At 39.1% G+C, this 15,920-nt stretch overlaps 1 protein-coding gene across 4 annotated transcripts in view; it reads left to right on the top strand.

Annotated features, from left to right (window-relative positions):
• The window catches only part of mon2 (MON2 homolog, regulator of endosome-to-Golgi trafficking), a 90,565-nt gene that overhangs the window by 9,823 nt on the left and 64,822 nt on the right, over positions 1-15,920 (top strand). For all 4 annotated transcript variants that reach the window (XM_061924866.1, XM_061924865.1, XM_061924864.1 and 1 more), the window contains exons 2-3: positions 9,461-9,524; positions 12,945-13,072. In XM_061924866.1, the coding sequence (XP_061780850.1) occupies positions 9,461-9,524; positions 12,945-13,072 (192 nt within the window). The remainder of the gene's footprint in view (positions 1-9,460; positions 9,525-12,944; positions 13,073-15,920) is intronic.

Here is a 15,920-nt window from a genome sequence, read left to right as displayed (position 1 = left end):
ATTATCATGTACTCCAAAAATATTTTTTGTTAAACATCTGCTTGACTTATGATTTCAAAACAAATTATCAATCAAATTGTAGACTATAAAATTGACAAAAGATTTTACACGTTTTTTACCGTAAAATCAACTTTGGTACTGTTTTTTTCTATATACAGTAAGACACTAAAACAAGAAAAACTAACAAAAAACATTAAAACAACAACATTTTACGGGAAAAAACAAACAAACTGGCAGCTATGTTGCTTGAATGTTAATGCTAAAAACAGTGGTATTGTTTTTCCATTTTTTTATTTGCTGTAAAAAAAAACCCCACTGCTTTTACTGCAAAATTCTGGTGATTGAGTTGCTAGTTTTTTAAGTAAAATAAAAAAAAAATGTTTGCAGCTCATGTAAAAAAATATATTGTTAATGTATTATATACATACATGTATATTCATATATTACTCATTGTTAAATTCGGCCCTCTGAGGGCAACCATTACTGGGATGTGGCCCTCAATGAAAATGAGTTTGACACCCCTGATTTAGCGTATCCGTGTAGACGGCACAAAGGGAGACTTGTGATGACTGTCATTTCCAAAGCTCAACAACACTGTCTTGCTGGCTTTAAACACACTATAAGAGGACTTACTGTATGTTTGAACCAGGGGCGTCACTAGCTTTTAAGGACAGGGGGGGCTTTGCCCCCAGGAGATGCACAGGATGCGAGTGAATGTTACGCACGAGCACAAAACTTCACAAACGGCTAACAAAGACTTAGAAATTATTCATTGTTATTATTATTATTTTTTTAAAATGCACGGGACGAAATGAAATGCTCCCCGGGACGATGGCTTTTAACCATATATTTTCTTTTTCTTTTTATGTATTTATTCATTTTACATTTTATATTAAATGTCTTGGTTTTTCCTCCCTCTGAAAATCATATTAAATGTTTAACAAGCCATCCTATAATAATAAAACAGCTATTAATGTAACAATACAATAAAACAAATATATTTAATGATGTTTTTTTCATTATTTTAACAATAGGCTTATGTATATTACTTTATATAGATTCTACAAGAAACACAAAACTTAAAAAAATAAATGATTTACAATTGCACACACAAGGTTTTGTGCAGCTTCACTCATTGTAAAGGAAGATTATGTGCTTCGTACACCTGCAGGACCGCAAGCAAGGTCGCAGAGAAAATGCGGGCTGGAATTTGAGTGATGTGGGCATTTTCTATATGAACAAGTGGAATGGATTGGATACCGACGCACGAAAGGGGCTCTCTACCTTACGCTACGAAGTGAGGGGAAACTGAGTGAATAATAACAGGTTATATGATTATTTATTTAAACTCATATTTGGGCCACTTTATAATGAATATGTCGGCATTTAATTGTAAAAAAACCCCCCAAAAAAACACCAAATTATTTAGGGGGGGGCTTAAGAATATTTTAGGGGGGCTTGAGCCCCCCCTAAAATAGGCCTAACAACGCCAATGGTTTGAACGTAAACATGCTGCTATTTTCACTCAACAGAAATACTAAAGACGCATCAAAATTTGCTTTGCGACACTACCGCCAGCGCTAATGACAGTCAGCTGTTTTGGATACGATCGCTGTCGGACCTCCACCCGATGGGACAACTTTGACAAGCAATACTTTTTGCTGTGTGTCATAACAAAGTTCTGTTTTTAGTAATTATTTAGCGACGGATCACGAAGTTAACATCCGTGTGTTGTTTCCATTTGTGCACGCGCATATAACGCACCTGAGTGACTAAAAAAAACATGATGTAGCCTTCTTCCTTGTTAGTGTGTACTGGTGTTAAAAACAATGTACATGTCATTGCACATGTAAGATATCACTTTTTTGATGATTAAATGCTTTATAATTCCATCAGCTTTAAGCACTGAACCTGTCGAGAGGTTTCCCTTTTTTGAATTTGTTAGTGTGCGCTGATTTTAGAAATAATGGACACTTCACCTCACTTGTAATATATCACAATGTTGCTGATTAAATGTCTTACAATTCCACAAGTGTTCAAGGCTCTGTGTAATTGCAGTAACGATAATGTACATGGCATTGTTAGCTGGTATATCAAAATAAACATGATGCCACGAAGTCAGCTGTTGTTGCTTCTCCAGGCTTCTGATTGGACAAAATGTATGCGTTTGTGTGTAGACATAGACTGTTTTGAAACTACTCTTGTGTGGACTGAGATCGTTTTAACCCCGGATATGCGTTTTTGGAACTATCTGTGTTCGTGTGGACATGGCCATACTAGCTGGGAAAAATCTGATTTGGGCCTCTTTGGCCTGCAGTGTAAATGTAGTCCAAGTAAACTCAGGCTAGATTTTGTCCAGCACTTTTCCAATCGACTATTGTGGAACATCTGGCACTTGGTAATAGTAAAAATAGAGTTCTCTAGAGAAGGATGACATGAAGCTCGCTGTGGGAAGTTGAGCTGCATCTACACTTTGGAAACTCCTCTAGGCAGCATTTATCTTCCTAATACAGTATATTGCTGTCCTGGAAAGAAAAGTTGAGAACATTCAAAACCAAAAAGCAATGCCCCCGAATAAGTACAACCTCACACGCCAAACATTTGCCAGACAGATGAGCTATTGTTCGCTTGTGTAACGGAGTTCAGTCGGTGCCCTGGTACTCTAATTCTCTCTATCTTAGAAAGCCTGCTGTTGTTTATTCATGCGAAGAACTTCTCACACAGGTCACTTGATAAGAAACGGCACCGGATGAGCTTGTTCCGGGTCGCAAGGTATCATCCAGCAAGTTTAGTTTCAGGCTGAACTCGGGTAATGTGTTTTCCCTCTGATCAAAACAACAAAGAACAAGAGCCCTGTTTACACTGCACACCAAATCTGATTTATTTTGCCCTCAAGTGACACAGATCAGATTTTTTTTTTGCCAATCTAAACGCTCAAAAGTGCTTCAATTCTGATCTTTTGACATCAGATTCAGGCCACATCAGGAGGTCGTCCTGAATCCGATTTGGAATCTGATCTTTTAAAATGTGACTGCAGTCTAAACGCAATGAATCAGAATGTGTTTTTTTTCGTCAGCTTTGGACGAGATATTTCATCCAAACATCCGGTTTCGGTTTTTATTTAAGATGACCAACTTTTCGGTGCATCGTTGGTCAATAGTGCGCAAATAATAGGCTATATGTACCGTATTTTTCGGACTATAAGTCGCAGTTTTTTTCATAGTTTAGCCGGGGGTGCGACTTATACTCAGGAGCGACTTATGTGTGAAATTATTAACACATTACCGTAAAATATCAAATAATATTATTTAGCTCATTCACGTAAGAGACTAGACCAGGGGTCGGCAACCCGCGGCTCCGGAGCCGCATGCGGCTCTTTGATCACTCTGATGCGGCTCAGCAGCTAACTTGCCGACCCCCCCGATTTTCCCGGGAGACTTCCGGATTTCAGTGCCTCTTGCAGAAAACTCTCGGGATTAGTATTCTCAGATTTTCACCCTTACAATAATAATAAGGGCGTACCATGATGGTACAGTATTTAGCACCCTCTACAATCTGTATTAACAGCGTGCAAGTCCAGCCTCCTGATATATGCATCTTCTGCTTGCACACGCAAGTGACAGCAAGGCATACTTGCTCAACAGCCACACAGGTTACACTGACGGTGACCATATAAAACAACTTTAACACTCTTACTAATAATGCACCACGCTTTGAACCCAAACCAAACAAGAATGACAAACACATTTCGAGAGAACATCTGCACCTTAACACAACATAAACACAACAGAATAAATACCCAGAATCCCATGCAGCCCTGACTCTTCCGGGCTACATTATACACCCCTGCTACCACCAAACCTCGCCCCCACCCCAACCCTGCTCCCTCACACATCAACCCCCCCCCCTCTGTGCGTCCGTTGAGGTGGGCGGGGTTTGGTAGCGAGGGTGTATAATGTATCCTGAAAGAGTTAGGGCTGCATGGGATTCTGGGTATTTGTCCTGTTGTGTTTATGTTGTGTTACGGTGCAGATGTTCTCCCGAAATGTGTTTGTCATTCTTGTTTAGTGTGGGTTCACAGTGTGGCGCATTATTAGTAAGAGTGTTAAAGTTGTTTTTTTTTATACCGACACCGTCAGTGTAACCTGTGTGGTTGTTGACCAAGAATGCTTTGATGTCACCTACGTGAGCAAGCGAAAACTCCATACAAGGTGTGGCTGATCAGGCACGCTGGTTGTAGTGGGTGCTATATGCTGTACCATCACGGCACGCATGACGCTGATAAACCCCATTCATATAAAACCCGCGTACCGCACCAGCATTCAAATTCCATATTAAGGTATGGGCAGCGTGTCTGAGACCCCTGGTTTATACATAGCACAAAGCAAAAAAAACAAAAACTTATTATGCATTGTTATTTCAATTTAAATTTCAAAAAATGTTTGTGGCTCCCATTGTTATCTTTAATTTGTGAAACTGGTCAAAATGGCTCTTTGACTAGTAAAGGTTGCCGACCCCTGGACTAGACGTATAAGATTTCATGGGATTTAGCGATTAGGAGTGACAGATTGTTTGGTAAACATATAGCATGTTCTATATGTTATAGTTATTTGAATGACTCTTACCATAATATGTTACGTTAACATACCAGGCACGTTCTCAGTTGGTTATTTATGCCTCATATAACGTACACTTATTCAGCCTGTTGTTCACTATTCTTTATTTATTTTAAATTGCCTTTCAAATGTCTATTCTTGGTGTTGGGTTTTATCAAAAAATGTCCCCAAAAAATGCGACTTATACTCCAGTGCGACTTATATATGTTTTTTCCTTCTTTATTATGCATTTTCGGCCGGTGCGATTTATACTCCGAAAAATACGGTAATATAAGAATATTATAATATAGAATATTTTGATTCCGAAGAAATAGCGAATTAACACTATGGCACATTTGCTTACCTGTGACTTGAGCTCCTGTAGATCCCAAATATATTACACTATATACATTCACTCATACTGTATGTTACTTCAATTTACTTTCACGTAAAAAACTCTCGTTTTTAAGGTGTTGCGACTTTTATTTCACTGGAGTTTGATAAAAATCTCATTTTACTTGCAGCGTAAACAGTCAGCTGGAAAAAAATCTGATCTGAAAAAAATCAGATTTGGGCCACTTTGGCCGCAGTGTAAACATAGTCAAGGAGACGTCCCCACAGCGCAAATGCCACACATCCATTTTGCTCTCCCGTCTCTTCAAGTATTCATCCATCATTGGCCAAATTCAATGCACTGAACAGTTGAACAAATGTCTCACCAGAACCCACACTCGTTTTTCTCACTTCCTCCCGCGTTTCCCCAATCTAACCGAGGTTAAGAAGGTTCAGCAACAGTTTTATTGATTTCCCTGTTATCGCATCACTCTGAGCTCCTCCCGCTAATTGAGAAGTCAATTTTACCCGACCAGAGGCATAAACAATACAGATGCGAAAATATGTACATCATCTCTGTCGACGTGATTTGTCAAACCAGATGTAATCACAGGGAAGAGAGACTGTGCATGCTTAGTATCAATAAATACTGCAAGGACAAACACAGTTAGTGGCAGGACTCTGGCTGTCCTTTGCTTTATTTGTATTATAGGAACGAGTTTTCCATTTAAAAAAATACCATAAAATACAAATACTGTAATTTATCCTACCGTAATAAGGATTCCTGTCCATAAAAGCAAATAACCTCTAATTGAAGTGGCTGTAGGCAACCCCTTGATGTATTTTATTTTTAATTCATGACACAGGATTAGAGGTGGGGGAATTAATCAATTTTTAGATGCGTCGCAATTCGGACATGGACGATTATAGAATCGATTAGTAAACGTCAATAATCGATAATCGCTTTATTTATTGTAAATAAAGTAATGCAGACAGTTTTAAAATTTGGCGAGAGAGCCGACTAGCTCCTTTATTATCAGGCACTTATGGTGCAGTTTTGCCCACATTTTCATTAATTTAATAAATGTGGAAATTAATATAACTGTTTATTTTTCCAAATGATTTTTTTTTTAAGTTGCAAGTGATAAACGCTTATTTAGCGTAGCAAAAATACATTTAAAACTGCATCAATATACATAAATTAAAGATGTATCAATAATCGAATTTTAATCGAATCGTGAGGTGCCCAAATATTCCTACCTCTACACAGGATTGAGTTAGTTGTATTTAAAGTATCACAAACAGTCAACATCTACCTCCGCATGCGTTTTAAAGGGGAACTGCACTCTTTTGGGAATTTAGCCTAGCGTCAATCATTATGGGAGACAAGAAGACAAAAGTTTTTTTTTTTTCCCATTCTAACATGTAATAATCGTTTTTTCTAGGTAGCTAGCAATGCAGCTAACAGGAGCAATCCATTCTGCCTCTGAATCACTTTTAAAATGTATCTAACGTCATTTATTTGCAACAAAGCAATTGACTCAAAAAACAATCAAATGTAAATAAAGCAAGGCTCTACTTTTCTAAGAATACGCTAGCTTGATGTTAATATACATTAGCTTTTCTATTGACATGCTACTGATTAGCATTAGCGATTTTACATGGCGGTTTCAACACCTCCAAATTTGTTCATGAAAATACAATTAAAATGCACGTTATAATCAAACAGGTGGTGCGTATTAAGTACAATACTTACATTATTAACACTTTTTAGGGCGCAACAAAAGACTAGACTTATCAAACACTGAACTGACTAGCCAAACACCATAAACTATACAGTTCTGCCATCTAACGTCTTGGACTTGCGACTGTTATTATTGCTACTTTTCGTTATACTTGCAAATGAGATTTAGAATGTCATGATCCGTGGTCCATGTTTTGTTTAGTTATGTTCTGTTAGTTTTGGACTCCAATTAGTCCCTGTTCTTGTGCACCCTTGTTTGTTTTGTCACCATGGCGACTCATTAGTTTCACCTGCCTCATTTGTTCGGGACACGCACCTGCTTTAATCAGGAGATTATTATTTAAGCTTGTGGTTGCTCTGTTCTGGCTCGTTTCTTGCCATAGTTCATGCTGTTTGATTCATGCCGTGTCCAGTAAGTCTTGTTTGTTTATGTCCATAGTTCAGGCTAAGTGTTTACGTCTATGTTTCCTGCATTAAGTTTTATGTTCCTTAGCCTCTCGTGCGACCGGCACGCTTTTCTTTTGTTTTAGTTCCTGTCTTTTCCGGTGTAGTCAGGTTAAGAATAAATTATGTTTTTACCTACACGTCTTGTCCCGAGTAGTCCGTCTGCCTTTCTGGGAGAACGACCCCGCAGTAAGTTTCGAAAAAACCCTCGTCTTGACATAGAACTGCTATAATAAAACAAGATATAACAACTGGACAGCAGTTATCATAATCAGCTCATTCTTAAATATTGCAATAAAAATGTGATTTCATCATCAAAAACCATTAGTATTTATCAACACACACAAAAGTACCAAAAATTGGTGCCGGTAATTTGTACCGTATCGGGTCAAATGTGAACGGTACCCATTCCTACTCAGCTGTTTGTGTGAAAGTCACGCTGGTTACACTTGGCGCACTGTTGTTTATAGTTAATGCCATACTTGCCAACCCTCCCGGATTTTCCGGGAGACTCCCGAAATTCAGCGCCTCTCCCGAAAACCTCCCGGGACAAATTTTCTCCCGAAAATCTCCCGAAATTCAGGCGGAGCTGGAGGCCACGCCCCCTCCAGCTCCATGCGGACCTGAGTGACGTGTCGACAGCCTGTTTTCACGTCCGCTTTCCCAAAATATAAACAGCATGCCTGCCCAATCACATTATAACTGTAGAATGATGGAGGGCGAGTTCTTGGTTTCTTATGTGGGTTTATTGTTAGGCAGTTTCATTGACGTCCTCCCAGCGCGGCAACAACACACAACAGCAGTCATGTTTTCGTCTACCGTAAAGCAGTTCGTCTGCCGTAAACAGCAATGTTGTGACACTCTTAAACAGGACAATACTGCCATCTACTGTACATGCATATGTGACAATAACATCTATGGCTTTTAGAGGGTGCAGTGCACAACTGCGCACACAACAAGGAGACGAAGCAGAATGCATCATCAGAGAGGGTGTTCAGCATGGTTAGAAAAATAGTGACAGAGAATAGAACAAGGATGGACAATTCAACCCTTAACTCAACAATGAGTAGATGAGTGTTATGTGTGTGTATATGTGTAAATAAATGAACACTGAAATTCAAGTATTTCTCTTATATATATATATATATATATATATATATATATATATATATATATATATATATATATATATATATATAATAAAATAAATATATATATAGCTGGAATTCACTGAAAGTCAAGTATTTCTTATATATACTTGGTGAATTCTAGCTGTAACTATACTCCTCCCCTCTTAACCATGCCCCCACCCCAAACACGACCCCCCGCCCCCCCACCACCTCCCGAAATCGGAGGTCTCAAGGTTGGCAAGTATGGTTAATGCATCAGCGCTATTACGGTATATGCTCCTCACCGCTGTTACAGCATTGGTTGTGTTGCTCAGTATACTCTACTTGTTAATAAATGACCATGTAGTCAAAGAGAGCTACATTTTCCTTTCCACTTTATCATGCACTCCAAATTATTAAGGTAAAAAATGCTATAATTAGATAGCGCTTATTGTGACAGTATTTAATGCATAACTCAAAGACAACAGACGGACATTTTTTTAGATAGTCTAACTCAAACCGCATGTGCTGGTTCATTGCGCTGTAGATGCCACTGCTGTCTACCAGTCCTTCACATTGTCGGATATTTGTAAATATGGAAGTGAAAGCGCTGAGTGAAACCTAATTTCCTTATCTGCCATTGCAAAATCTGCGCAGCTGCGCGACATTTTGTTATTGCTCTGCCTAATCATTTCTGCCACTAAATGCAAATGACACATTTCTCAATAAATACTTCACTGATGCTTTTAGTTTACTCATAGTGCAGTTTTCCACCCCAGCCTTCAAACAAGCAGCGCTTTCACAATTTGATGCGTCAGTTCCAGGAATTCGCCAAATTTAGACTTGCCTCATTTTTTTTTAACAAAAAAACATCTGTTGAGCTTCACTACTGTTTGCTTTTCCAATAAGGAAGCGGAACGTGCGCTCAGAAATGCATGTTATTCCATGGCCGTGATTCTACTACACTGAATTACATTATGCAAGCTACCATGTCATTCTTGAGATAGAAATTATATTTACATAGAAAAGAAAAGAGAATGATTCTTGCAGTGGTTGCTGTTGGACGAAAAACCTCTGTTAGGAATGGCAAATGATCTGTTTCCTTATTTATCAACACCTCCTCCTTGTCCTGTCCATTTCTTTGCATCTCAAGCTGTACAACATGTTACTGTTGTTTATTAAACCTAACACGACTAGCATTCACCCAAATGCTTTTCTTTGTGTTTCCCCCTCAGGCCGCAGAGTCTGGCATTGTGAAGATTAAGACAATCGCAGCCAGGAATACCGACATACTGGCAGGTGAGTGCCGAACTGACTCACACTTTTTTATTCTCAGTGGAACTTGCATGCAAGGATAAAAACAACAACAGACAAATCTCAGGACCCAGTCGCAGATGAAGGTGGATGCAGGATCTAAAACAGAGTGGGAATAAATAGAGCAGAGCACGTAAAGGGATGTTCTTGGTTGTGATATTTCCAGCACAAGGCTCTCCCTCTGATTGAACATCCACGCGCTTCAAAAGTCACTGCCATTACTAATCTTTTTTTATGAAAGATGCAAATGATTCAACAAATTCTCTCATATTTAGCAATCTGACTGAATATTCTGCTTGTTGGATCTACAAATAAAATCAGGAATTTGATATGTTTAGAGCATACTGGACGATATTGCTGAAAACTGTATCACGATACAACAAGTGTTTTATATCGGTCGATATCGTTAATTTTTGACATTCTTTTATGACCCGTGGATAATATGGACCTGGAAAAAAATATATAAAAGTAACATTATTATTTCAAATGTAACCTTCCTCTGTTTATAATCATCTCAGCTAATCAAGGCAGAAAGGAAAGGAAATGTCAACACAAGCACGGAAAACACTCAAACAATGTAAACAAAACTGTAAAAGCACATTGAACGATTCACAATAACCTCTTTTAAATTAAAAGAATAAAATAAGGAATATGTAAGAAATGCTTAATAAAGTGTAATAAAGTAGTGCAAAGTGTGCAAATGTAAACATAAAATTTTTTTTGCAGGTTTAATGCCAGGAAGTTACGGCTGTGTAACATTTAATTTGGTATTTTAATCTTACCGTATTTTCCGCACTATAAGGCGCACCGGATTATTAGCCGCACCTTCAATGAATGGCATATTTCAAAACTTTGTCCACCTATAAGCCGCCCCGGACTATAAGCCGCGCCTACGCTGCGCTAAAGGGAATGTCAAAAAAACAGTCAGATAGGTCAGTCAAACTTTAATAATATATTAAAAACCAGTGTTCTAACAACTCTGTCCCAAAATGTACGCAAATGTGCAATCACAAACATAGTAAAATTCAAAATAGTGCAGAGCAATAGCAACATAATGTTGCTCGAACGTTAATGTCACAACACACAAAATAAACATAGCGCTCACCTTCTGAAGTTATTCTTCATTCGTAAATCCTTCGAATTCTTCGTCTTCGGTGTCCGAATTGAAAAGTTGGGCAAATGTGGGATCCAAAATGGCCGGTTCCGTCTCGTCAAAGTCATCGGAGTCAGTGTCACTGTTCAGCAGTTCTGTGAATCCTGCCTTCCGGAAAGCTCGGACCACAGTTGTGACCGAAATATCTGCCCAGGCATTTTCGATCCACTGGCAAATGTTGGCGTATGTCGTCCGGCGCTGTCTGCCTGTCTTAGTGAAGGTGTGTTTGCCTTCGGTCATCCATTGTTCCCACGCCGTTCGCAGTCGTGATTTGAATGCCCTGTTGACACCAATATCCAGCGGTTGGAGTTCTTTGGTTAATCCACCCGGAATGACGGCGAGTGTTGTATTTGTGTGCTTCACTTGTTTTTTGACACCATCTGTGATGTGGGCGCGCATAGAGTCGTATATCAACATGGACGGAGCTGTGTGAAAAAAGCCACCCGGCCTCTTCGCGTAAACTTCCCTTAACCACTCGCTCATCTTTTCTTCATCCATCCATCCCTTCGAGTTAGCTTTTATGATGACGCCGGCTGGAAAGGTCTCCTTTGGCAAGGTCTTCCTTTTGAATATCACCATGGGTGGAAGTTTCAGGCCATTAGCATGGCAAGCTAGAACCACAGTGAAGGACGACTTCTCATTCCCTGTGGTGCGAATATTCACCGTACGTGCTCCCGTTGTATCCACAGTATCCACAGTGCGGTTCACAGGAATATCAGTTGCTGTGAAATAGTAATCCGTGTGCGGATGGAGAGATTGCGTCTTTTCATGAACCGGATCCTTGTCGCTTAGTAGGAGCCATTTTGTGGTCTTTACAGATGTAAACAGGAAATGAAACGTACGGTAATATCCGCGCGCTTTTTCTTCTTCTACGCGGGCGGGTGGTTGCTTACAGTAGAAGAAGAAGCGCTTCCTGTTCTATGGGGGCGGGTGCTTACCTTGGCGGTTGCTTGCGTAGAAGAAGAAGCGCTTCCTGTTCTACCGGGAAAAAAGATGGCGGCTGTTTACCGTAGTTACGAGACCGAAACTTTATGAAAATGAATCTTAATATTAATCCATATATAAAGCGCACCGGGTTAAAAGCCGCACTGTCAGCTTTTGAGTAAATTTGTGGTTTTTAGGTGCGGCTAATGGTGCGGAAAATACGGTATTCAAATATGGAAATTAATTTATGTCATGCAGCAATTATTATTTGAATATACTTGGGCCAAATTTTTATTTTAAAGTAGCACATTTGTCATATTTTGTTATTTATTTTATTTATGCAGTCCTGCACTTTAGTTCTTACCTGTTGTTTCTATACATCCGAATAGGGAAAGGGCAAGGGTTGAAAAGAAAAGATGAGCGCGGCGAAGGACTGCGGTCTGTTTTTTAAAAAAGCCAAAAAAAACTGCCATATTGTCGAGGTGACTTTTCCTGTTTTATCCACAATTTCTTCTCACTCCATGCAAAGAATCAACTCCGAGACCGAAAAATGGCGCAACCAAACTTGATAGTTGATACTGTTACGCAATTGGCTGTTCAGCATGTCCTTTCTTTTGCATACTGACCACTTCCTGTTTACTTGAGACAGCGAGTGCGTGTGTTCATGCACCAAACCATGCTTGATTCTTTTCGGGTTTCTTCCAACCAAAAGAAAAATATATATATATATATATTTATGTATGTATGTATGTATGTGCGTGTCCCCCCCCCCACCCTAACCACAAAAAGAAGCATCAGAAAAAAGTTCACCTGTATTTCCAAACATATTTCATTTTCATATTTTTTGCTTACTTTCTATGTCTCCCACAGCATCCATAAAAAATACATGCACACATTCATGCAAATTAGATGATGCTGTCATATCCACAGATAGATTGCAGTCCTGTGGACTGTACTTATATCTAATTCTGTTATACTATTTTTTTAAAGGATTAAATAGCATGATAAATGTATAATATCCTGAGCATTTAGCAACACTTTGTATTTCAATTCTACTTAAGCTTTACAGATACCATGTCTGTGATAAAGATAATAATTACAGCCGTCTGGCAAAAAATTAGGCCTATTTGAACTTCTGTGTGTATTCAAGTGACAACACACTTGGTGCTTGGGTTAAAGCAGCTTTTTCAAGAACTGTGCAATGAAATATAATGATATTTGTTATTACCACATGTTAAAGGTGCTGGTAATTGTACGATTACATCCCGCATTTGTGTTGGAGTAATAATAATAACGATTTTCCTTGTCTTCCTATTCTCCTCTTGCAGCTCTAAAGGAGAATAGCTCTGAAGTGGTGCAGCCTTTCCTGATGGGCTGCGGCACCAAAGAGCCCAAGATCACCCAGCTGTGTCTGGCTGCCATTCAGAGGCTCATGTCTCACGAGGTGGTGTCTGAGGTGAGGACCCAGGACCCGTCATTCATGCAAACGTTTAAACTTGGCTTGATGGTGACATAGGACGTCGTTAATACCGTCAATTCAGAGTCCGCAGACGAAGTGCATGCACACTGTTTTGTTATTGCTACAGGTGTAACTATAGTCTGGATTATGCGCCCACGACGATGAGCCGTTTTACGCTACATTGGTAGAGAATTGCGCCACAACCCAGACGAGTTTTGAAAGGATGTTGGAGGGCACGACAGAATGTTTATGCAATCCTAAAGGGGAACTGCACTTTTTTTGTTGGTATATTGCCTTTTTAATTCACAATCCCTATGTAAGACAAGAAAATGTTTTTCTTTTTTATGCATTGTAATTTATAGGGGTGTGGAAAAAAATCGATTCGAATTCAAATCGCCATTCTCACGTTGTATGATTCAGTATCGATTCTCATTTTTGAAAAATCAATTTTATTTTAATTTTATTTATTTTTTTATTTTTTTTATTAATCAATCCAACAAAACAATACACAGCAATACCATAACAATGCAATCCAGTTCCAAAACCAAACCTGACCAAGCAACACTCAGAACAGCAATAAACAGAGCAATAGAGAGGACACACAAACATGACACAGAACAATCCAAAAGTACCGGTAGTGAAACAAAAATGAATATTATCAATAACAGTATCAATATTAGTTACAATTTCAACATAGCATTGATTAAAAATCCCTCATTGACATTATCATTAGACATTTATAAAAAATAAAAATAAAGGAACAATAGCGTCACAGTGGCTTACACTTGCATCGCATCTCATAAGCGTGACAACACACTGTGTCCAATATTTTCCACAAAGATAAAATAAGTCATATTTTTGGTTCATTTAATAGTTAAAATTTAAAATCTACTACTGTGCTTGCATGTCAGCAGACTGGGGTAGATCCTGCTAAAATCCTATGTATTGAATGAATAGAGAATTGTTTTGAATCGGAAAAATATCGTTTTTGAATTGAGAATCGCGTTGAATCGAAAAAATCGATTTATAATCAAATCGTGACCCCAAGAATCGATATTGAATCGAATCGTGGGACACTCAAAGATTCGCAGCCCTAGTAATTTATAATATAGGGCAAGTATGAGATGCAGATAATGCAGATTAAGGGAGTAATCTATTGCACCCATAAAGCCCTCTAAAAACCGCTAACAATACTCCATTTACATGTCCTGACCTGAATATTAACCAAGTATTAGCAATATTGTTATTATAAGCGCCAACGCCAAGGGACTGCTTTTAGTAGGCGGCGCCGTGATCACAGTTAGTTGACTAGCTTACCGTATTTTCCGCACTATAAGGCGCACCGGATTATTAGCCGCACCTTCAATGAATGGCATATTTCATAACTTTGTCCACCAATAAGCCGCCCCGGACTATAAGCCGCGCCTACGCTGCGCTAAAGGGAATGTCAAAAAAACAGTCAGATAGGTCAGTCAAACTTTAATAATATATTAAAAACCAGCGTTCTAACAACTCTGTTCACTCCCAAAATGTACGCAAATGTGCAATCACAAACATAGTAAAATTCAAAATAGTGCAGAGCAATAGCAACATAATGTTGCTCGAACGTTAATGTCACAACACACAAAATAAACATAGCGCTCACTTTCTGAAGTTATTCTTCATTCGTAAATCCTTCGTCTTCGGTGTCCGAAGTGAAAAGTTGGGCAAATTTACGATCCACTGGCAGATGTTGGCGTCGTCTGGCGCTGCCTCCTCGTCTTAGTGAAGGTGTGTTCGCCTTCTGTCATCCATTGTTCCCACGCAGTTAGCAGTCTAGCTTCGAATGCCCTGTTGACACCAATATCTAGCGGCTGGAGGTCTTTTGTCAATCCACCCGGAATGACGGCGAGTATTGAATTAAGCGCGTAAGCGTGTCTCTCAATGTGCTGTTATGAGCTAGCAAATATAACAACTACACTACCCAGCATGCAACGATAGTTACGAGCATGCGCGGTAGCCCTGAGAAGCGTTGTATGCTGGCAGTTAGAATGTGGTTATGAGCACGCTGTGAGTAAACGTTGAGAACTCAGTTAACACGCCTCGTCTGCATTATTTATAATTAGACAGACAACACACTTAATAGGAGCCATTTTGGGGTCTTTACATAAACACACAAATGGAAATGAAACGTCACATATCCCAGCATGCACCGCGCGCTTCTTCTACGGGGAAAAAAGATGGCGGCTGTTTACCGTAGTTGCGAGACCTAAACTTTATGAAAATGAATCTTAATATTTATCCATATATAAAGCGCACCGGGTTATAAGGCGCACTGTCAGCTTTTGAGAAAATTTGTGGTTTTTAGGTGCGCCTTATAGTGCGGAAAATACGGTAAGCTGCGATATTGAGTTGGTGATGGTGCTGCTCTGAGTTGGTGAACGTTAATTCTACATTATAAATCATGCCTCTCACCTGGATGGTCGAAAGTTGTGGCCGTAAGCTGAAAAGTTGGTACATTTTAACATTCAACTTGTTCTGGGAGATGGCGAGAAAGACACAAAAAGACGCTCCTCGTGAGAGCAGACATTGTACAGTGAGGGATTGTTTTATTATGTTCGTAGTTTGTATTTCTTGTTTAGTACTTAGCAACAATACTGCTATATGCTGGATCTGCTTATCACTCAATTCCTAAAACTTGTAGCTCATTATCCATATTACAGATCGACTAATATGTTTTTTTCAGGGCCGATACCAATACCGATTATTAGTAGTCAAAGCGATAATCGATATTTGTAGCCAATATTAATTAGCAGTAAAATTGATTTAAACATGGGAGAGGCCGTCTGAGCCACAGCTTGGAAAA

The sequence above is a fragment of the Nerophis lumbriciformis genome, linkage group LG29 (genome assembly GCF_033978685.3).
Source record: "Nerophis lumbriciformis linkage group LG29, RoL_Nlum_v2.1, whole genome shotgun sequence".
NCBI lineage: Eukaryota > Metazoa > Chordata > Actinopteri > Syngnathiformes > Syngnathidae > Nerophis > Nerophis lumbriciformis.
The sequence above is the reverse complement of the archived record's forward strand: the minus strand, read 5'-3'. Positions and strand labels throughout refer to the sequence as shown.